Here is a 21,508-nt window from a genome sequence, read left to right as displayed (position 1 = left end):
TCATGTTTCTTGCAGTTTCCAGGGCTACGGTCAACAGGCGTGGGCATAAGGCATAGGCACAGGCGCTGATGGGATTGATTTTTTTGATGGATTTTTGATTGTTCTTTTTTTTACCTTTTTGAATATACGTACCTACGTACAGAGTACAGTACCTAGTTACTTGGACAGTCGCACTACTCCTACAGCGAGTAGATGCTAAAATGACAGCGAACAGTATCTACTCCGGTATACAGAGTACCTTTCTCCAATTCTCAACCAAATTTGAAATCAAGTATATCCAACCAATCAAACTCGAGATCTCGTCCCCAAAAACCAGAATTTGTCATTGTGGGTTCTGGTTCTGGTTCTGGTTCTGGGCGGCCCCGCACGCTTACCTTAGTCTTCCAGTGTGTTTACTTTTCGCCAGTTGATCCTGGCCTGGCGTGCTGCACTCAAATCTCGGCTCGGCTGGCCGGAGTCGGAGTCCCAGATGTGGCGCAGGCGCAGCAATCCCAGTCCTCCAGTCACCGCCTGGAAGTGGACGAGCTACTGCGAACACTGGCGAACATGGTGCGTAAGCGTTGACTCTCGTTGAGATGCAGTAGAGCTCCCCTTGCATCATAAGCTTATGCACAGTGCGTGCACCGTGCATGTGTCAGGTAGGAAATTCCCCCCTCACGTAGATACACATACGTGTGAATGTGATACAGTCTATTTACCATAGTCGAGGGACTCGAGGACTCGAGGCCTGAGAGTGCGCACAAAACACTATTGTCGTGTAGAGTTTTGGCTCACGCTCACCGATACAAAAACACAAAGTAGAGTTAAATTGCCCTGGCAAGATGACGGTGAGGATCCGTCGACACCAAAATCAAATGCCCAATCCCATTCTGCTAAATCGAGATCTTGGTTCAGAATGCGAAATCGCATGTGAAACGCGATGCACGAAGCAAGGTACCTACTTCCTCGCAATCCTCAGGCATCAGTACATGATATGAACGGTTACGATGCATGACCATCCGTCGCTTTTTGCCATGGCCTCAAGTTGAGCATCTTGGACTTGGTTTATGGGCATTGAGGCATGTGCATATCGTATTCTCAGGTGAATTTTAAAAGAGGCAGGTTCTGAAATGACCAGAGTAACCAAACAATGGTACTTTGGGTACACAACATGTGAAATGCTTCCTCGAAATGGCCAATCAGGCTCGCAAAGTACTGAGTCTCGATGGAATACAATAGGTAGTGTATCCAGATCACGAACAAGTCGAACACCTCGTCAGATCCTTCGCTTGATAGTGTCCTTGTGTCGTACAAAATCTACTGGCTTACAGCGCATACCTTGATTCATGGCTGTAGTTTCACCCGCACGAGAGACAATACGATTGAGTAACGGGTTCGACGGCGAACTTCGCCGTGCCGCTTTGGGTATATTGTACGGAGTACTTTGGCCTCTCTGCATGACTAGACCGTCATGTGTACGGAGTACTACCCTTGCTTCTCTTCCCTCTGCATCCTGTTTTGACTCTTCTCGCTTCCACTGTTTTCGAAGTTGGCCAAAAATGGTGCAATTGACGCCTAGAACGACTGCTGATCACCTCCTGCCACCGTGACGTCGAGTCAGCTCATTCGATTGGGTGCAGTCATATAATGCCAATCGTGTGATATCTGATCGATGGAAGATCAGCCTAATGTCATACTGAGCGGAATAGATTGATCGACATCTTTATCGCATGCCTCGACCAGACGACAAGGTTCATGAATGTAATTAGAGTTGGCACGAAAGTACCATCAATCTACTCGAATAAACAGCGGAGGGAACTTGACCGAGGATCGCCATGAGCCCGTGTCAAGATTCCTAGACAGCAACAGCTTATCGATCGACCCAGAAACGAGGTCAACTGAGCCGACCGATCCGCTCAGCTCTTTGCTTTTTTCTTCTTCTGGATAGAGTCTGATCTGAATTCTGAATGGGTGTCTGACGTTCGCACTATTGACTTTTAGCGCAAATAGTTCTTGCAGACTCTCCACCTTGTGGCGCAGGCGCACCAGCCACCCGTCCAGTGCTGTGACATCGTTCGAGATCGAGCTGGAATCATACATTTCTCTGAGTCAATGTAATCAATCATTCTGGTGTAGCCATGTTGATCACAGGCCTTTGCCGGACAATTGTATCGCGGCATCCGGTCTGGTCATCAAAGTGTGCGAGATCATGAGTGACGATCATTCGGCTGATATGCCAGTTACCCGATACGGCAATAGACACGGTTCGCTGGGCATCGGTCACCGCCTCTCCTCATCTAGTATCCCGCGCCACGGGCAAATTGGGATGATAGCGTAGTAGATTGTCAATCCTGTTGGGCCAGATGAATAGGACACGGGATATGTGGGTTACAACAAATGGTCAACCCCTCATCATCGACGTCATGATAGCCTTGGTTCGCTAGTGAACAGCGCTGGGAGAAGCCACGCCTCCACGTCCTCGACCTCGAAGATCATCCTTTGCAAAATGGCGCTTGAAAGGTGCCTCCGGTCACAAGCAAATCGCTGATCCTTCAAGAACCTAACAGCCTTGGTCAGCAAGAGACCGGACGGCCAGAACCCTCGCTTCAAATTAAAGAATAGCCCAAACGGGCAGGTCGAGGATAGCGCATCATCCTCTTGGAGCGAACTGCATCGGCAGATATCCTGAATGGTCCATGCAGCCCAAGAAGCGAACAAACATGTCCGCCGCGGTGGTGTCTTGATAATTCTGTGAGAATCGCTATAACCGCTCGTCCTGGACTTGCCTGATTTCATGAAATCGAGCTCAAAAAGTATAGATACACCTTTCGCCGGGACGGGATCAAGGACGCTATTTTCCGCTAGGACTGCCATGTCCTTGGATGCCAGACGAGGTTCCTGACAGACAACCCATCGCGATCATCCTTCGTATCGGGGTTCGCATTCCCAGGTCAGCCATGCGTTCACCTGCAGAAGGCATGGTCCCCTCGGGCAGCAACCGCGGGTTGCAATGCTTTCAAGATCTTGGTCAACTGGACGGACATGTGCTGCACTCGCTTCGCAAATGAACTTCCCAGTCGTGGCAATCTCACATGAAGTGACGTGCCCTTCTCACAAACTCCAATGTCGCTGGTAACCTCCCCGCATTTGTGTCGAGAACATCGCAGTCAGGACGGGTGACGGTGCGACTCACGTTGGCCCCACATTGTAGAGATTCTTATCCAGGGACCAGGATCGGGAGACTAGTCCTATACACCTCGACGACATGCACACCCCTGAGTGCTATACAGTAGTGTGTTATTCTCGCCATTCGTATGCTTTCCTGGCTTCAAGCAGTGAGCATTAGCGCGAATACGCAGTCGGAATAAATAACCCTCGAGGATCTATCCTCATCCTGTGACGGGACGAGTTAAGAAGTCATGATGGATCTGCCCGGCATGAAGTTTTGAGCGAGTTATGTTCAGACCCTTCTTCTCCAATATTTGATTTCGGACCGCAGCCTCGTAACGGTGACGTTAGGACTGAAGGACAAGAACCTTGCATGTGGCATATTGCACGGTAGACATTGGTTAAGCTTCGAGTTCGAGCGGTGCTTCAGTAGAGCGGCCATCACATTATGTATGTACATGCTGGTGCCATTTCCAACCTCCATACGGGCGCGAATACGTTGAAACGTAATGGTTGCTAACGTCCAACTAGAGCTCGGCGGGGTGTATGCCGTGTCTTCAAACAATTGGATTGTTTCGCGACACCAGCAGAAACGAGCCCGCTTATGCAAAGTACGACATCGCCGTTGCGGTCTGAGTCGGCGTGACTGCTGACGCCCTGACATGGGAGATGCACCCGTGCCGGGATCATCCCAGAAGATCCTGGCAATCGAAGCCAGCCATGAGCAACTCCAAAGGGGTAATCGACAGCGAAATTGCAGGCTTCTTCAAGGGTAAAATTACCGGGCTAGAACTTCAGTTCTCTTCCAACCGCGGCGGTAGAATGCGTGGGGAACTATGGTGCGACATTGCCCCGGCCTTTGTGGCTTAAAAGATACCGTATCCTTTCCACCAGACACCCCAGATCAACGGCCCCAGTGCGCCTAAAGCAGCTGCGCCCACTGGAATTTCCAGAATGCTCCAGACCCATAAAGTTCCGATGGCAGGGGCTCGCTTCATAACAGCATAGTATGGGTCCTCGTTGGTCATAGTCATCAGCTTGGTTCCCAGGAGGACGGCAACAGGTAAAAATGCCATTGTCCGCAGACTCGGAGGAAAAAGCAACTTCCGAACGAATGAAAGTGTGAGCTTGTCTTGAGACCAAGGGAAGAGCGAGACTTTCTCCTGCTTCGAATCCCCTCTATGCATGGATACGAGGTGTCCATGAGCAAGATGGACGAGCAGCGTCAGAATGGGGAATGCAATAAATGCAGACTCGCGCAGAAGCTTTTCCAACTCGATCGTTTCCGCGTATTGGTGAGCCGCCAGGTAGGCCAGTGTAAGGTGTAATGTCGTCAGTGGTACGGAGAGTAGGAGCGTGTCGAGTACTGGGGGAATCGGTGCATCGTCACCGTCGTCAGCTGTGCCCGGCTCGATCTGCGAGTTCACGGTCGCTGGTCCTGCCCGGTCGCCCTCATCGCGTTGTTCCTTAGAAAGCATTGAAGGATCGAACTGGGAAATCTTGCCAGATAACGGATCCACGGACATGAATTGCGTTTCTGGACCTGACTTTGCAGTATCCCTCTGTTCCTTGCCCAAGATCTCATTTTGTCTTTCAGCAATGAGTTCCACCAACGTCTTTCCTCTCGGTACGTTGTCACGGGGAGGTTTTTGAGGATGGGCTAAGGGGATCGAAGATGGATCGAACGAGGAGTCAGGGGCGGAAGCTGCGGATGTTGCTGTTGCTGCTGCTGCTCGTCGCTGTTTTCGATTCCTAGGACCCTCCATCTTGGTTATGATGCTACTCGGAAGGTTCGCAAGGCTGTAGATTCGTCGATGATGGTCTTCGTGGAGAATAGGATAAGGGTTTGGCATCTGTTGATGGAGGAATCAAAAAGCTAGCAAAACGACGGGATCGCCTCGGAGTTAGCGGGGTTACCGTTTTATGTCTACCTTGCCTACGATACCGGACTCTCGCTCTCACACTCTCACCAACTAGTATTCATGTATAAGTAGCCACTAGAAGAACAGCACATATCTTGGAACATCCATCATTCAATGACTTTTTGAAGACTCAAGACGCATCATCCCCGTTTCTCTTTACCTTTGACAATTACATGATCGGCCAGAACTTCAAGATATATAGTCTAACACTCCATGCTTCATTCTACCACGCTCGATCGGACCAGCTTAGCCAGCTTGGTAAAGAGCTGGGCCGGCAACTATATGAGTGTTGACGCTGCTGATGTTGAACGGAGTCACGAAAAGATCAGTGTCCGTGATTGCGATAAAGATGGTACCGTTGAGCGCTGGGTCGCCGGCATATGTCGACAGGTCGGGCTGAATGGTCGTTCCATAGCTTGAATTGCCACTGGTGTTTAGTGTCGAGTACGTGACGTTCAACTGCGAAGCCCACAGGACGTAACTCGGGGATCCCGCAGTTGTGTTCGTGATGTAGCTGTTGTTCGGGCCCACACGCTTGCCCGGAGCGTCCCACGACAGCGTGACTGTTCGGCCCGGGTAGGAGAGGGGGCTTGTTCGATTATGGGTAATTGCGGGGCTGCAGCTCTCGCCCACGGCCGTCTTGTTCAGACATGACTCGGGTCCGGTCACGTTCCGGCTTGCCAGAGTGTTCATGCCACCACCTGGAAGTGTTTCATTGACCGAAGACGATCCATTGACCCGGTAAGGATTTGGTTGGTTCTCGATATACAATGACGGGAAGTTCTGCCATGCCAGTCTCGTCTGGTTGGCAGGGCAGTAGCTGATATACGGAGCCAACAGTGTCCATACCCAGGACTGAGGCACCCCAACCTCGAACCACACAGGCATTGGGAAGAGACCTTCAAACTGGCGGAAGATCATCTGTTGACGAGCCTCCGTGGTGACAGACTGGGTCAAGAGGCCAGCTACCTCTCGTGAATCCAAGTGAGGCAAGAAGCCGTAGACACCAGCTTCTCCAAAGCGGGCGAGCTTTTGGCAGAAGTCGATGAACTCATGAACGGTGGCGTAAGGATAGTTATAGACACATTGTCTAGGAGCCTGAGCACCCAGGATGTTGGCCAGCACTGTTGCATGTCCAGCCTCCTGGTCAGCCATGAATTCAATCAAGAATCGGTCTTCTGCCGTGAGACCAGCGGCAGTAAATTCCGCTACAGAGAACCGAGCCAGACCATCGTGGAACAGGTCCAGCTCGATGTACTCTTGGTAGAGCACAAGGGACTGGCAGCAGTCAGCTACTGTCCTCCCAGCTAATCGATGGAAGCCCTACCAGTGATTCATAATCAAAGTCGCTCTTTGCGCTGTAGATAGGAGTTGTGCCGTTCGTCCCAACGCCGCCTGCTGGTGTATAAGGAGCCGGCTGGGGGTCATGGAGCTTTCCATCGCTTGGGTAGCTGGTACCTCCTGGAGCCGGTCCCAAAGTCGGGATCCCGGAACCAACAGAGCTGGCACGCTCGGCTCCACTGGTCGTGGGAGTCGCGGTATAGGAAGAGTGCGGTAACGAGGTCGGGTGGCTCACAATAGGTGGCACTGAAATAGGGCCATCGGCTCTCCTCACCTTAGGTACTGCGAGGGCGGGAGGTAGCCCACCCAGCACGTTGATCAGCAGAAAGTGTCTCCAATTCATAGTGATGGTTAAAAAGGGTGATATCCTCCTGACATCCAGAAGGCAATTGAGATGCTACCCAGTGATGTGCTAGGGAACCTTTCCGGCGCCCAGAGTGCAGCGTTGCGAAGCTACATACGAGGGCCAACCTGCCTTTAAAAATGTGGTCAGAGCCAGGGGGTTCGCAACTGACGCAACTAATTTGTGATCAAGACATGACGCTGTCACTCATGTTGCTGAGGTTTCCAGACCTGGGCTGCTATCATAGCATCTTTCCAGCGTCATAACTTGGTTTGTCTCCCGATTTACCAAATCAGCATCGGAGTTTCTGTTCCTGAGGATCGCACACCAAGTACCATACCTTAGTGACATCGATTCGTGCTAAGGTAGTCAACATCTAGGCGTGTCGTAATGCTACGGTCAACCATGAACGAATGATTCATGGTGGAACGTTGAAGTAGCTGTATAGCTCCGGGTCTGAGATTCCCTCGTAGCTCTCAAATTGAATTTCGTTATAGATTCGGAACTTGTAGACAGCATACGTGATTCGTCAAGCGTTGAGCAATCGGTGGTCCGCAACCAGGAGCAGCACGGGATACTGGGATTCGTCTGCAACATCAGGTCTTCACGGGTCATGACATGTATCGCGAAAGATATGCTTTGTATAACAGGTTACCCTTCCGATATTCCGATCCTATCAATTGATCCCGTATGTTGCATGTCCACAGTAAAGAGGATGTAGCGGATCTCCTGGTTACTATGACGTGGGATCAAGATCACCAAAGTGGGCTTAAAGGAAGTGTCATCCGAGGAGAAAATTCACCCAGAATCTGATTGAGCCGCCGAATTCTCGGATGAATGATTCAGAAATAGATACTCATTAGCATTGGAGTGGAGCTTTGGCTTAGTCGGGGTTCGTTCTATGCGAAGCTTGGTTGATTATCTGAAAGAGATGATTTTTGCATGATATGGGGTTCAGACAAGCATTCTGGCTTTTCCGGCTTTCCGATCTGAGTCTTTCGGAAAGACCTGAAGCATGGACTGTAAATATCTGTCACATCATGCTTCGGGTCACTCGAGTTTTATGGGCTGTTGGTGTCGATTCATACATATCCCTGGCCTCGTCAACCTGGGATGCGAACATCATTCTCACGCATAGCAGATTCTACTTGCTTATCTCACTCGTAGCTCCAAGAATACGCTTGGACACCGTTTCCTGGATAACCTAGCTTTAGCGAAGGAGAAAGTCATCAAGGAGCATTGCCGGAGTGTGGGATTTCCCCACATCGGCCATGTTTGCGAGATGCGGGGGTCTTGTATGACGCCAGATCCTCTAAAAGGGACAAATCGATTGTTTCCTCACTGCGGAATGTCATAAAACACCTTGCTTTTATGTGACTAGAGCAACTCCATCATTTTCTGTAGAAATTTAACAGTACTTGCAACCGATATTGCATTCCGCTATTGTTAGTGCTCTCAGTGGTCCCATCATCATCATCACCATGTCGCACCTGCAAGCTTCGGAATTGTTCTCCATCCAGGGATGTGTTGCTGTTGTGACCGGGGCTGGAAGTGGTGAGACTCCTTGAAGACAACGATCCCTTTTCGTGAAATGCGTTGTCGTTTGTTGTCCGCCACAGCCACTCGATTGCGTTCGTAGATCTGGAAGAATGTCCTATAGCACTAACACGGCCTTCAATAGGATTGGGGCGTACAATGGCCCTTGCGCTTGATGCAAACGGTGCCTCGAAGGTATTCATCATTGGCCGACGCGAAGACAAGCTACAAGAGACTGCATCCCTCTCAGTCAACCAAACAATCATACCGATCAAGGGCGACGTCTCATCTAAGGAATCACTACAGGCGGCCTACGACTCCATCGCATCTCAGACAGACCATGTCGACCTCTTGATCGCAAACAGCGGTGTGATGGGTCCTTCTGCTCGCCCTCCAGCCGCAAAGGAGGACGGGTCAAAACCAAGTCTCTCAGAAGTCCGTGATCAGCTATGGGCTGTACCCATGGAGGAATTTACCAAGGTCTTCGACATCAATGTCACAGGGTCATACTACACTGTTCTCGCTTTCCTGCCTCTTCTTGAGGCAAAAAATAAGAGGAGGCCGGCACCTGAGAAGGATAAGCTCTCCCCGCCGACTGCGCAGGCTATCATCACCAGTTCGATTGCGGGGTTCATTCGGCAGGTGCCCTTTAGTTTTGCGTACAGTCTTTCCAAATCTGCAACGAATCATCTTGTCAAGATGCTTTCGACTACGCTGAGCTCCTACGACATCAGAGTCAATGGCATTGCGCCAGGCCTGTATCACTCGGAGATGTCTGCGTCAGCATTCAAGGGCGGAGATAGGGGCATTTCTGACGGGTCGTTCCCGCGCGAAAGGATTCCCCTCACGAGGGGTGGAAGCGAGGAAGACATCGCGGGTCCGATTCTTTGGCTGGCGAGTGCTTCCGGTGGGTACATGAATGGTAGCATCATCGTCACTGATGGAGGACGAACCGCAGTTCATCCGGCATCGTATTAGAGCGCTGGGAAGCGCAGAGCACTTTACACATGTAGGCCAGGTATCAGATACCAAAGGGGCATAGGGGATCAGTCATTGCGCTATAAATGAGTAGCTTATATTAGTCCATATCAACCTTCGCATAGAAAGAAACTCACTCATACGATTAGTGGTCAGTCTTGCTCGAGATACAGAAGAACGCTAAATTTAAATATGACTCATTTGGAGATATACATCAATATTAAGAGTCAGACTAGATGGTTGCTGTCAATCGTTGCACAAGATAGTCTCCGGCGGTAATTCCAGAGTATTTCTTTTTCTGGCTAATTCCTTCCCCGAATGTCCCCGGTAGGACATCAATAAACTTGTTCATATTAGGATTGCAGAAGTATGCGATACTATATCGGGCCGGGTATGTATCAGAGCCGTCATCTGCGTCGACACCTGCGATACATGGAGGCTCGACAACGCGATGGCGAGTGCTCTTGATAATGTCGTTGGACCACCGAGCTAATAGGTCTCCAGCGTTGACCACGACTGTGTCTGCGATAGGCGTAGCATCGACGAAGGTGCCCTTGGGACTCCGAACCTGAAGCCCTCCTCGACGATCTTGGAACAGAAGTGTGATAGATCCGTAATCACTGTGCTCTGCGGCACGAACCTGTCCTGGGTTCTGTTTGAAGACATCTTTGGGCACAGAAGGGTAATGCAGCAGACGGAGATTATTGTCTCCCGCATCCACAAATTCATCAAAGTAGTGCTCTGGTAAGTTCATTCCAAGAGCGATGGCCCGCATGACCTCCGTATGGAGTGATTTGCACATTCCGAAGAATGACTGCATCACTTTCTTGAAATCCTTCCCCTCGTCATCGAAATGGTCTGGCCATCGGTTAGGAAGACCGTCAACATCATCGCGACCAATCTCCATTGTCTCCTTAAGATCTGGCCTCGCCAGTCTAGCGGTATCTTTGTCGACATTATCTTCAGGTAAGCTCAGCTTCTCTCGTCCCGTCTTGACGTAACCACGGTTCGACTGCGGAGACGTCCAGCACAAACTGTCTTTCTGATCCTGGGGGCGAGCGAAGAAGCGGGCTGAAGCCTCAAATACCTGGGATACTGTGGAAAATGGGATTCCATGGTCTTTTAGGTAGAGAAAACCTGATGTCTTGAATGCGTTTGTGATGGAAACAGCGACAGCATGTTTGTCGGATGGTGTTCCTCTCAGGAAGGCCCCAAAATCAATGACCTGTAAATTGACAGTGTAAGTGGAGAGGGAGACACATACCATACGAATACATGAAACAGACCAGGAGATTGATAATTTATATGATCAGGATACTCACAGGAATGACAAGATCGTCCTTTTCAATCGCTGTGGTGATGGGATGACACGCATGCTGCGCCAGGTTGTCGTCCATTGTATAACGATCGGGATCAATGGCTGTAGGAGTTGAAGAGTGAAACTATGTCGTCAGATGAACGTACAACCCTTCTAAGGTATTAGAACAGTTATAGACGTCTGCTTGCGAGCTAATGTAGAAAGACGTCGAGCGCAAGCGCAGAAGATCTTCGTGAAATCACGACTTGGTCATGAACCAAGGAGAGGAAAAGGAAAATAAGCAGATCAGCAGAGTTGGATGGACAGCAGCCATGGTTCCGCAAGAGATATGCCTCCCCTCCTCAGACTTAAATATCCTTCTTTCCTCATCCCCAATCAACGATGATACCCTGGAGCGGGGAAGATAAAGTCGACCTGCATGATGCTGCTGTCCGTGTCTGAGCGATAAGACATCGGTTGTCACGACATGAGGATATCGAGGGTAGATAGGCTCTTTGACCACTCAGAGAAGAGAAGATCCTGATGAAAACTCACTCATGCACTTATCAATGAGACGATCGAAAGCAGATAAGCCATTGGTATGGGGTACAATTCTTGAGCTCTTGATACTTGAAACATGAGGGACTCGATAGTAGTCCATACATACGCTACACATCACTTGCATCCCCTGCAGATGCATTACTGCTGTAACATCATTGCGAATACCCCGCATCGAAGATAAGAGACAAGTCAAGATTGGATCTTGTCTCACTCGTTCTTTCTCATCTTTATCTTGCGTTCGCGAATCAGCTGCATTTCGAGAAATGTATGATCATTTCATAAGGATCGAATGTCGATTGCTAACTGTTTTTTCAGCGTGCTCACCTTTGCACCATCACTACTACAACATTTTTAAGACAGGCTGATTGATCGCCAGAAAGCAAAGAGAAAAGATGTCGTCCCCGCTCATTGTCGACATCCACACTCATGTCTATCCCCCGGCGTACATGGAAATGCTCCGCGCTCGCAAGGTAGTCCCCTACGTCCACGACCCAGTAAATGCAACACCACGGCTTGTCATCCTTTTTTCAGACGATGATCCCTCAATCCCTCTCGATGAGCGCGGCCGTCCAGTCGACTCGTCATACTGGGATATCAACGTCAAGCTGGCATTCATGCGACGCCACGGTATCAACTGCAGTGTCATTTCCCTAGCTAACCCGTGGCTGGACTTTCTCGAGCCTGACGAAGCGCAGACGTGGGCAGAACGCATCAATGATGATCTGGAGGAGACTTGCGCGCGTGCCAACCAAGCAGCAGACCCCGATAACACGCATTCTCTCCACGAAAAAGAGACGTTGTTCGCATTTGGCGCCCTGCCGCTCAGTGCGCCTACAGCAGACATTGTAGTGAACGAGATCGAGAGACTCAAGACGCTGCCACATCTGCGAGGTGTGATTATGGGTACTTCTGGGTTAGGCAAGGGCCTCGATGATTCAGCGCTGGATCCCGTATGGGACGCCTTACAAGAGACAGACACCCTGCTGTTTCTCCACCCTCATTATGGTCTACCCGACGAAGCTTTCGGCGGGCCAGAAGTGATAAGCCGCTACGGCCATGTTTTGCCGCTTGCTTTAGGGTTCCCACTCGAAACTACGATTGCCGTAGCACGGATGCTCCTCTCCGGTGTCTTCGATCGCTTTCCCGGGCTGAAGATCCTGCTGGCGCATTCTGGCGGAACGCTTCCATTCCTTGCCGGACGGATTGAGAGCTGTATTCATCACGAGCGCAAGTTCGTCGCCAACAACGGTAATCTACCAGGTCCTCGGAGAAGTGTTTGGGATGTGTTGCAGACAAATATCTACCTTGATGCGGTGGTTTATGGTACTGCTGGCCTGAAAGCAGCCGTGACTGCGGCCGGTGGAGCGGATCGTCTCATGTTTGGTATGATCATGCACTTCGCTGAATTCTTTTCTGCGGTTATACTGATGTCTGAATAGGCACTGACCACCCCTTTTTCCCGCCACTTGATACTAGTGAAGACGCCGAATGGCCTAGTGTGACGACCAACTACAAAGCGATCCACGCTGCATTTGATACGGAGAAAGAAGCAGTTGCGGCAGTCTTGGGAGGGAACGCAGCACGCATTCTGAATCTCAAATGAACGAAGTTCATCCTCGTATAGGTATCAGATATCGTTGCATCCTGCGTGACCCTCATGGGTCTCATGCCTCGACTTAACTCTATAAGAGCAGAGAACAAAGTAAAGATATATACTAAAAGCGGGGAATATCGGTAGAGGCATCAAACGAGCTGCGGAACGGACTCTGTGACCTTTTCGGGAAATATTCAGCACACAGCGACATGAAGCGTGTAATTTCCCATGTTTAAGATGCGTCCTGAGTCCCTAGCAAGTCCCATCCCAGTAGCCTCCATATCTCTTGAGTAAACCAGTCGGGTACAGATTGCTCGGGAATTTGAGTACGGTTCTGCAATTTCTCAAGCTCATGTGTATCAAGTGTTTCAGGCTGCTGCAGTGTATTTGGAAACACAGAACGGTCTGATCCGAACAAAGCCTGAAGCAGAGTTCCTTGTAGCTGCTGCTTCATCTTGGCCACCCATGCCCTTGTTTCAGGCGCATCCTGGGGGCCCAAAGTCGAAGACGAGGATGTACAAGCATCTAATAAGGCTAGGCTCCTCTCCAGAGGCCAAATAAGATTTTTTGCCTCCATCTGCATAGCATGCAAGGCCTGATCGTCCAGCTTGACACCCTGCAAGCCTTGGGGAAGAGGTAACTTGGTTTGGTCCACATGAAGATCAGGTCGGAGTTGTAAATCTTGGAAGACAAATATGCAAAGTAAAGTTCCCACGCGCGTAAGAAGAACGTACAAAAGCCCCTCGAAAAGAGTCCGATGAACGGCATATGAAAGATTCAAAGAGATTGCGATAGAGCCCAGTAGCCGACTGATCTGGCTGGCTACTTCGTCGATAGGGGTGGTTGTAAGATTTTCCAGTCCCTGACAAGGCTTTGCGCTTTTCGACTTTCTAGCCTGCTTGTTCTTTGGGGGTTTGGAGGAACCGGTGCTTGCAGAGATCTGTTCGGACTTGCTGATGCAGTATTGCTCCAGAGCTGTGGCTATAGCTTGATACAATCTGACGAGATGATAAGCGAGCTGACCCTTGCCGTTTAGGTCATTTTCAGTCTCCGCGAGCTTCTCCAGTGCCTGTAAGATAAGCTGAAAAGCGCATTTGACGCTGCGTAGAACCTGTTCAAACTGAGGTCGCTTTGCCTGGAGGACTGACTTATTGCTAGGTCGAGTTGTAAGTTCTCTCCAACGGACTGCTGTGAGCATTTCATGCACAGCTACCTCGCATAAATCCGCGGATGATTGTACAATAGTCGAGCGACTTGGCCTGCGTTGAATGGCTCTCTGAAGAGCGTAGAAGTGACGCATGAACGATGCAGTAGCTGTTTAGATAACTTCACTTAGTCAGAGTAGGCGAGAACATTGACACTCTCAACTGACATTCTTCCATGTATTCGGGTTGCTCGACGAGTTTGCTAGATTCTAGAGCCATACCAAACGCCTGACCCTGCAAGTTCACCTGCGTCTTTGCTCTTTTTCTCGCATTCAGATTCCCGTTTGCCTTCCTCTTTGCCGATACTTGCGTGATCTCTTGAGATAAAGAGTTCTGTGATTGCAGTTTCGCAAGAAGAGCCTCATTACGCTGCTCCAGCTCATAAACTCTATCCATCAGTCGGCTCTGCTCAGCTTCAGATTTCTTGTAGGCGTGCTGCCAGAAGGAAACGCTGTCGAAGAATCGATCTTCCAAATACTCCCTAACACAACTGTCTGCATTTTTGATGTTCTTTCGGATCTGCAGCACATAGGCTAAGACTTGGTTAAGTTAACCCGTACAGAAAGGGGTTTCGAGGACTGTTAACCTTGAATATCCATGCCCGCCGGCTTCTGTTTGACAATGGCCATTGCAAGGGCTAGCTGAGCCTGGGATGGCATAGGCTTGTTTGCCATGGTCGTCGCCTCCATGATCAAGGAGTGTCTGTCGCTTGACAAGGAATGTTGATGATGGTGGAATGGAAGTTGTGGACGAGGCAAGGCATCGAAGGAGAAGTTCTCAGAGCCTGAGGCATAGTCTACACACTCCACTTTCTTCGGACGTATACGCATGCCAAATGCACCTTTTTCTTACAAGTAGGGCCTTGATATTCTGGAGTTTTGAAGAGGGACGGCTGTGATCATTGAGGAACTATTAACTTCCACGGCATATAGGTCGAGCGATCATATTGTCCCACGGGTTTCTGCACCTTTCTTCCTGGCGATCCAGTGAGCCAACGCCAGTCAGCATATCATACATAATTAGTCACGCGAAAGAAGAATTCATGAGTAGATCGTATAGCAGAGAAAGCCTCCCTTGGGACTAGCTCTCCTATAGTTAGGGCCGGAGAAGAATGCGTTGCGGGATGTTCAGCCATTTTTTAGGCATTTAGAACAGAGTTAGGAAGTTATCTCCATCTGCATCAGCTCCTATCACTGTGTCTGGCACAAATAAAGATCTCAGGAGTCGAATAAATATGTACCCAGCAAGGGTTGCCGGATATGTAATTGGAGAACAGGAAGCCATGTTTGCCTCGATAGAAGTGTTCCGCCACCGCCAACACAGAAAAACCGATAAGAGCTCCGACCTTTCTCCACCTTCATTTCAACCATGCCATCGTTAACCTCATTCTTTCCTTATGGTGATCCTTTGAATTCTCAAAGTCTATCAGCTCTTCTATAATTCACGGTTTTGCGCATTGCAAACTTTGTCTGTTGGCTAAGTCTGTTTCTCCGCACATTGAGATAACAGCGAGCTTTCCTCGCACGAACTACGCTCAAGATGCCCTCGGACGACGATCTCAAGGCACACGCTGCCTCCAACCAAGATTTCTATGCTCTTCTTGACATCCCGCCGGCCGCTTCTGAGTCGGAAATCCGCCGTGCATATAGGCGGACAGCCCTCAAATACCACCCTGACAAGATCGCAAACCCGACACAGACAGACATCGACAAATTCCACCTGTTACAGATTGCCTACGATGTACTCTCTGATCCCTCCGTACGGCAACTTTACGACAATGCGAGGGAAGCGCGCGAAAGAAAAAAGCGTGAGCTGGAGATGATGGACGCGGCGAAAAGGAAGATGAAAGAGGACTTGGAAGCTCGAGAGCGTGCCGGTGTGGCTGCGATGGGAGGTGCCCAACGAGGCGTTAAAAGGACCTGGATGTCTGCCGGCATGGCTGGAGCGGACGACGATGCCGAGGAGAAGCTTCAGCGCGAGATTGAACGGATTGCGGAGGATGGGCGGCGGCGACGCAAGGAGGCTGAGGAGCGACTGAAGCGAGAAGCTGAGGCTGAGGAGAGAAGGTTACAGCAGGAACAGGAGGAGGCGCGGAGAGCTGCGGATCGGAGCAGTCAACGAGTCGACCGTTCACACGAAGGTGGCACGAATGTTCCGGAACTGGAGCGAACCGTCAAAGTGCGCTGGGTTCGGGAAGGCCGAGGTCTGGATCTTGACCAAGATCGCTTGGGGTCTTTGTTCAAGCCTTTCGGTACAGTCGAGAACACGTTCATGCTCAAGGACAAGCGCCAGCGTGTCGGGGACAAACGAGAAAAGAAGATTGTCGCGACAGGTGTTGTGGTATTCGCCTCCATTGTCAGCGCCCATGCCGCCGTGCTGGACAGCGAGAAAAAGCGACGCCAGAGCGCTGGACAACCGGACAACGACTGGTCGCTCATCGAATCTGTTTCCTGGGCGTCTGGCAACCAGCCAGACATAGTGGACACGGAAAACCGGGCCGCTTCTCCCATCTCCACGCCTGATGAACCTGCGTCAGCACAAAAGCCAGCTCCTTCTGTTGGCCCCTCCAAACCGTCTTTCGACTTTTCTAAGCTCAAGTCAGCAGCGCCGCCTGGTGGTCCAGGCAAGGCCCCCGGGAAAGCGCCCTCGTTTGCCTCGTTCGCCTCGGCCGCTGCAGGCTCATCAAAGCCAACGCCATCCGATACATCGGCCAATGGACGAAGCACTCCAAGTTTCCAGGAAATAACATTAATGCGATTGAAGAATGCACAGCGCGAAAAGGAGCGGAAGGCCCTCGAGGCACAGCTTATGAAGGAGGATGAGGCAGCAGATGCTGCTGAGGCTGCTGCCGCTGAGGCCAAGGGGTAATTCCAGTTTTCTTTCTTTTGATGTTGAGCGTCCTTTCGTTCGGTAGACTTCTAATTTCAGAGATACCCCTTTCAGCTTTGTTCTTATTTATTCTTTGAGAAAATTTGTCGTCTATAGAGAATGCATGGTCATTATATGTACAATATATGATACACGATGTGCCGTGATCCACGTCACTCATTCCGCCGTTGCTCTTCCTCCTCATCTAACTGATATAAGAGCTCCTTTGCCCGGTGGCCTTCCTGGTTGTCCACCTTGCGAGCAAGGTTCCTCGCTCCAGAGGAGATATACTCTCTCAGCCAGGGAGGCACAAGAGCTTTAACCTTCACTTCTCCCGCCTCCGTAGCATTCGATGATGCTTCTCCTGGCGCAGACCATGAAATCTTGAATTCTTGCTCGGGGCTGTACTGTGAACCTTCGCCTGTGAGCGCGATATCGGTCATTATCTCCAATCGACAAAGAGCTAAACCGATATTTCCAATCCCATTGAGGAACTTCCCTGCGCTTCGGCCCTTTCTACCATCAACCTTGGAGATATTCGATCCGCTAGGTGGCAAGACCACCGCTGCAGAAGAATCATATACAGGGGTATCACCGGATGGAAGGGTGGAGTTCGCATACAACTGCACAGGCACAATCCGTTTCCGCACAACCCCCGTATGATGCGTACGGATCGTAAGCTCCTGGCCGACGTAGCAGCCCTTGCGGAAGTCAACCCCCCGCATCATGTCCATATTGCACTCGAGGGGAAGCGCAGACTCGCGGATTATCTCGGCCTGGCCCTCCGCTATACCGTGCAACATACGACGAACCGTGTACGTGCCCAAATCAACCTCGGAGCCAGCAACTTGAGCCTCATCCGGTAGATGGACGCGTAGGTCCTCCTCGCCAGGCGTGACGAGCCGGGATCCGAAACCGGGAGCCCGGGTATCGATGCAGCCTGCAACGGATGACGAGGGTGAGAACGGCGAGGACGATTCCGATTCCAGGTTATAAGCCGCCCATCGGGGCTCAGCGTGGTCCTTCCACGACGACCAGACGGACCGTTCACCGTCTTCCAGCGCACGAAGCTTCAATTTTGACCGAAGTTTATGCTTCTTAAGATGCTTCAGGAGGCTGGATACCTCGCTTTTGTCCACTTCGACCAGCCATGCCGGGTCATCAGTTGTAGCCGTCTCGCTGTCTCCTTTGGGCATCGGATAGATGAATGCATCGTTCAACACTCGACCTTGGGAGTTCAGGAAAGCTGTGTAGGTCCCCGTTCGACGAGTTGCACGGCTCGGGTCGTTCGCAACGAGCATATTCTGGGTAATTAGACCTTGAAGAAATGTAGTACTATCGACACCTGTGATCGATATCAAACCCCGGTTCGTAAGTCGAGCATACCCGGACCAAGGCGGGGAAGAAGGGACAGCATCGCTCGATGGCTGAGCGCGGTGCTGTACGGTGGTCGAGAAGAGCCTTGAATGGCTCAGACAGCGAGTGCAGACTCTTTTCGAAGATGCAATGGACCGCATCATGACTGTGTTAGGCCTTTCATGACAATCGTACAAACGATCGTTTACAAATCAAGAGTTCCGGGTATGACATCGACGGTCAGGCGGTGAAATATGGCAGAATAGGATAAGATAAATGCATTGATTATTCAATCGGTCTACCTCTCTACACAAGAAAGAAGTATCAAGGACAAGAGGGTTGGTTATTCGGCGTTATACAATTAATACTAGTTCAGACTGAACCTTCTGAAGGACATAGTTACATGTTGGTTCACTGTTGAAGATCAGCGCGAGCCTGGACACTCATTTGTTTCCCTTCGCAACACCTTCCAAGAATCCAAGCAGGAAAGCCTTATTGACTGGGGACGAAATCTTGTTTGCGTTCGGCGTTTCAGTGCCAACCTCGGAGGCAGAACGATTGGGCGAAAGCGGACTAACAGCCGAGGTAGCAGCCGACGGTTTGGTCAGTGATGTACAGAGGTCCAGTTTGCCAGAGGGTGAAGTAAGTGGAGAAACAGGCCGCTTGCCAAAAAGCGAGAGGAGAGCCTCCTTCTGCGCAGCTGTTTGGCTTGGTCGGCGGTCGAAGGTTGGCTGTGGAGGCTGAGGAAGCTGAGCAGGCTGAGCAGGTTTCGTCACTTGCCCAGCGCTGAGAGATGGGGAGGTCACTTGCTGGCCCACGCCGTTCACATCCTTACTCCGCGTCGGAAGAATCTTATCTAGGTTTAGATTATCCGAGCGACGTAGTATCTGCGGCTGGAATGGCTTCTGTGTCTCTGCGGTCTTCACCCTGTTGATACGAGATTGAGAAGACGCTCTTGACGAGGGAGGCTTAGGAGACTGGGAAGATGCTGGAGTGGGTGAGCGATCCTTCTTGTCCGACTGCGGTCTGGTCAATATGGTAATGGGAGACGCAAGAGGCTGTGCGTGTCGATCTTTGTTTTTCCGGTTTGAGCCGTTCTGGATCTTCTTCGTTGGGTGCTTGAAAGCCGCCTCAGAAGGAACGACGGGCGGAGGCCCGGACGAACTGGTAGTATTGCGTGGAGCTCCCTTTGGGGTCACATGTGTGTTGGGGGCAGATCTCTTGGGAGTGCTAGGATCGGTGCGAGGCCGTTGGAGAATTTGTTTAGCAGCCGGAGAGACAGGCTGGGCCGATAATTCGGCAGGCCCCGGAGGAGTTGCTCCCTTAAGGAGACTCAACAATTGATCTTGATGTTGCGACGGTTTGCGCTCAGCAGATGGTGTTTTCTCCGAGGGCGTTGCCAAATTAGCGATTGTTGTCTTTGGCGTTTTCATTGAATTGTCTTTGAAAACGTTCAGCAGCGCTAATGAGTGGCTGGTAAGCTTAGGCGGAGGCAATTTGCTTGCTGGTGGTATAGCTGCCCCTTGAATTTGCGGAGCTTGCGCCGCCTGCGAGAATTCAGGATCGCCGGTTCTCTGGTATGGAGCTGGCGCTGGCGCTGGCCTATGAGTCTGCGTGTTTGCGTGCAACTCGGACGGGTGACGATTTGAAAACTGTGATACCCCATGATAACCAGCCTGGGGACCTCCTGCACCAAGCGAGTGCGCGGGTGTTGGCAAATGTGAAAGAGTAGCGCCATGGTGTGGTTGCCCGGGAATCTGTAATGGATTGTAATGTTGCCCAGAGTATGCAACTTGCTGAGGGAACCCTGGAAAGAAATTTGGTGCCGAAAGAGTGTGAGGTTGATGTGCTGGGGGCATAGCCTCATGGAAGGCATTAGGGGGGAATGCATGGTCGTTTGTGGGAGCCTGGTGAGTAGGTTTGTGAGAGGAGCCGCTCCTTAACAATTCCAACAGAGCATTGGACTTGGAAGCATCCGGACCAGAAGTCTGCGTAGGAGGGAACTGATTCTGAGTGGAGGCCGAATGGATTTTAAGAAGTCGCTTGAGATGAGAAGAGGCGTCCTCGGCTGAAGTAACTTCAGGTAAATCACTAGGAACAACATGCCTGGCCAGTGTATGGTGGATAGCCGGTTGAATGGCCTCGTCCATAGATGTTTCTCCTTCCAACTGCGACAGCTGTTTGACGCCTCCTGATTGTGCCTTTGCGTCAAGCCGCCGTTGTTGAGCGATCCATTTCTTGAGTGGATGCATGAAAGGTGCAACCATGTAGAACTTGTTCGCGTTTGCAACCGCCAGATTCTCATCATTTGGCTTGCTTTTCTTCATTAACGTTGGCAAATCCGACAGCTTATACCATTCAATCTTGCTGATTTCTTTCCGAGTACGAGGTTCAAAGTGAGCATCCTGCGGCACGCCACGGAACACATATAACCTCATATGCTGTTCTCTCATGGTAATCTCGATATACTTGACGTCCTTTTCATCCTTCACTAGCCCGGCCTCCCGGACGTCATAACCAGTCTCTTCGTAGACCTCCCGGATCGCGCAGTCAAGATCCTTTTCATCCTTATTGATTTTACCGCGGGGAAAGCTCCAATTGGCGCCTTTCTTCCATCCCTTGACCAGCACTACTTCGTCCATATCCTGATTCAAAAGGATGGCACCACGCACCGGCACACGGGTCTTGTAGGCCAGAAACTCCGAGAACGCTGTAATATGATGGTAGTGGGACCATTGGGACATCAGTGGGCAATGCTGAAAGATGCGCAGCGCGAAAGCTTTCAGAGACAACGAGGGAAGCGCCGGGTCCAACGGCCGAATGAAATCCTCGTAGAACCATTGCGCCTCCTCCACTTGAAAACAGATTCGTTCGACGGATTCCAGCTCTTCGCGAGGTAAATTTATAATGAAGCGGACACACAGGTCATCCAGCCCTAATGTCAGGGAGTCCCACCATTTAGCATCGTCATCGACATCACCATCACCATCACTGCAGTCGCCGTCGATATACTGAGCGACCGGAGAGAAGACGAAAACTTACAGTCCTCCAACTGCATCTTTGTTTCTGTCATACTGTCTGACGTCTTCTAGCATTTCAACACGGCCTTTGTCTGCGTGACGAGGTCTCTCCGAGAGCCAGCGGCGCGGAGAGAGAGAGAGGCGGAAATAGAGGGGGAGAACAGCACACCAGTGATGCAGCTTCCAGTAGGGTGCTTAGCAGAAAGCACCCGCCCTAAAGCGTAGCGTTGCTGAAGGGAAATGGAAAGTATTGGCGAGAGCAAACCAATGGCTTGTCTACCTTGAGAGAGTGTGAGTGGATAAATCACCTATGTGAAGGAGGGGGGGGTTTGAGGTAGAG

The 21,508-nt window shown here is 50.8% G+C and overlaps 9 protein-coding genes across 9 annotated transcripts; 3 read left to right on the top strand and 6 right to left on the bottom strand.

The window, feature by feature from the left end:
* Positions 1–4,013: 4,013 nt before the first annotated feature.
* On the bottom strand, positions 4,014–4,913 carry ALT_7050 (uncharacterized protein; the record flags this gene model as incomplete). The annotated part of the gene is made up of 1 exon (XM_033558390.2): positions 4,014–4,913. The coding sequence occupies one exon, from the start codon at positions 4,911–4,913 to the stop codon at positions 4,014–4,016; it is 900 nt and encodes a 299-aa protein (XP_033414281.2).
* A 402-nt stretch (positions 4,914–5,315) lies between these two features.
* On the bottom strand, positions 5,316–6,753 carry ALT_7049 (ferritin-like domain-containing protein; the record flags this gene model as incomplete). The annotated part of the gene is made up of 2 exons (XM_033558389.2): positions 5,316–6,347; positions 6,397–6,753. The coding sequence occupies 2 exons, from the start codon at positions 6,751–6,753 to the stop codon at positions 5,316–5,318; spliced, it is 1,389 nt and encodes a 462-aa protein (XP_033414280.1).
* Positions 6,754–8,234: 1,481 nt separating this feature from the next.
* On the top strand, positions 8,235–9,267 carry ALT_7048 (SDR family NAD(P)-dependent oxidoreductase; the record flags this gene model as incomplete). The annotated part of the gene is made up of 2 exons (XM_033558388.2): positions 8,235–8,307; positions 8,435–9,267. The coding sequence occupies 2 exons, from the start codon at positions 8,235–8,237 to the stop codon at positions 9,265–9,267; spliced, it is 906 nt and encodes a 301-aa protein (XP_033414279.2).
* Positions 9,268–9,499: 232 nt separating this feature from the next.
* Positions 9,500–10,664, bottom strand: ALT_7047 (isopenicillin N synthase family dioxygenase; the record flags this gene model as incomplete). Its single annotated transcript, XM_033558387.2, has 2 exons — positions 9,500–10,492; positions 10,590–10,664. The coding sequence occupies 2 exons, from the start codon at positions 10,662–10,664 to the stop codon at positions 9,500–9,502; spliced, it is 1,068 nt and encodes a 355-aa protein (XP_033414278.2).
* Positions 10,665–11,517: 853 nt separating this feature from the next.
* Positions 11,518–12,728, top strand: ALT_7046 (amidohydrolase family protein; the record flags this gene model as incomplete). The annotated part of the gene is made up of 2 exons (XM_033558386.2): positions 11,518–12,508; positions 12,565–12,728. 2 exons carry the CDS (start codon positions 11,518–11,520, stop codon positions 12,726–12,728), a joined length of 1,155 nt encoding a protein of 384 aa, XP_033414277.2.
* Positions 12,729–12,951: 223 nt separating this feature from the next.
* Positions 12,952–14,613, bottom strand: ALT_7045 (uncharacterized protein; the record flags this gene model as incomplete). The annotated part of the gene is made up of 3 exons (XM_033558385.2): positions 12,952–14,033; positions 14,092–14,457; positions 14,511–14,613. The coding sequence occupies 3 exons, from the start codon at positions 14,611–14,613 to the stop codon at positions 12,952–12,954; spliced, it is 1,551 nt and encodes a 516-aa protein (XP_033414276.2).
* Positions 14,614–15,463: 850 nt separating this feature from the next.
* Positions 15,464–16,792, top strand: ALT_7044 (putative cell cycle control protein (Cwf23); the record flags this gene model as incomplete). The annotated part of the gene is made up of 1 exon (XM_033558384.2): positions 15,464–16,792. One exon carries the CDS (start codon positions 15,464–15,466, stop codon positions 16,790–16,792), a length of 1,329 nt encoding a protein of 442 aa, XP_033414275.1.
* Positions 16,793–16,965: 173 nt separating this feature from the next.
* Positions 16,966–18,309, bottom strand: ALT_7043 (YgfZ/GcvT domain-containing protein; the record flags this gene model as incomplete). Its single annotated transcript, XM_033558383.2, has 1 exon — positions 16,966–18,309. One exon carries the CDS (start codon positions 18,307–18,309, stop codon positions 16,966–16,968), a length of 1,344 nt encoding a protein of 447 aa, XP_033414274.2.
* A 282-nt stretch (positions 18,310–18,591) lies between these two features.
* On the bottom strand, positions 18,592–21,243 carry ALT_7042 (decapping enzyme complex catalytic subunit DCP2; the record flags this gene model as incomplete). Its single annotated transcript, XM_033558382.2, has 2 exons — positions 18,592–21,139; positions 21,191–21,243. 2 exons carry the CDS (start codon positions 21,241–21,243, stop codon positions 18,592–18,594), a joined length of 2,601 nt encoding a protein of 866 aa, XP_033414273.2.
* Between the last annotated feature and the right edge of the window lie 265 nt (positions 21,244–21,508).

This window comes from Aspergillus lentulus (assembly GCF_001445615.1).
Source record: "Aspergillus lentulus DNA, contig: Alt12, strain: IFM 54703, whole genome shotgun sequence".
Taxonomy (NCBI): Eukaryota; Fungi; Ascomycota; class Eurotiomycetes; order Eurotiales; family Aspergillaceae; genus Aspergillus; species Aspergillus lentulus.
This window is presented reverse-complemented; position numbering and strand designations above follow the sequence as displayed.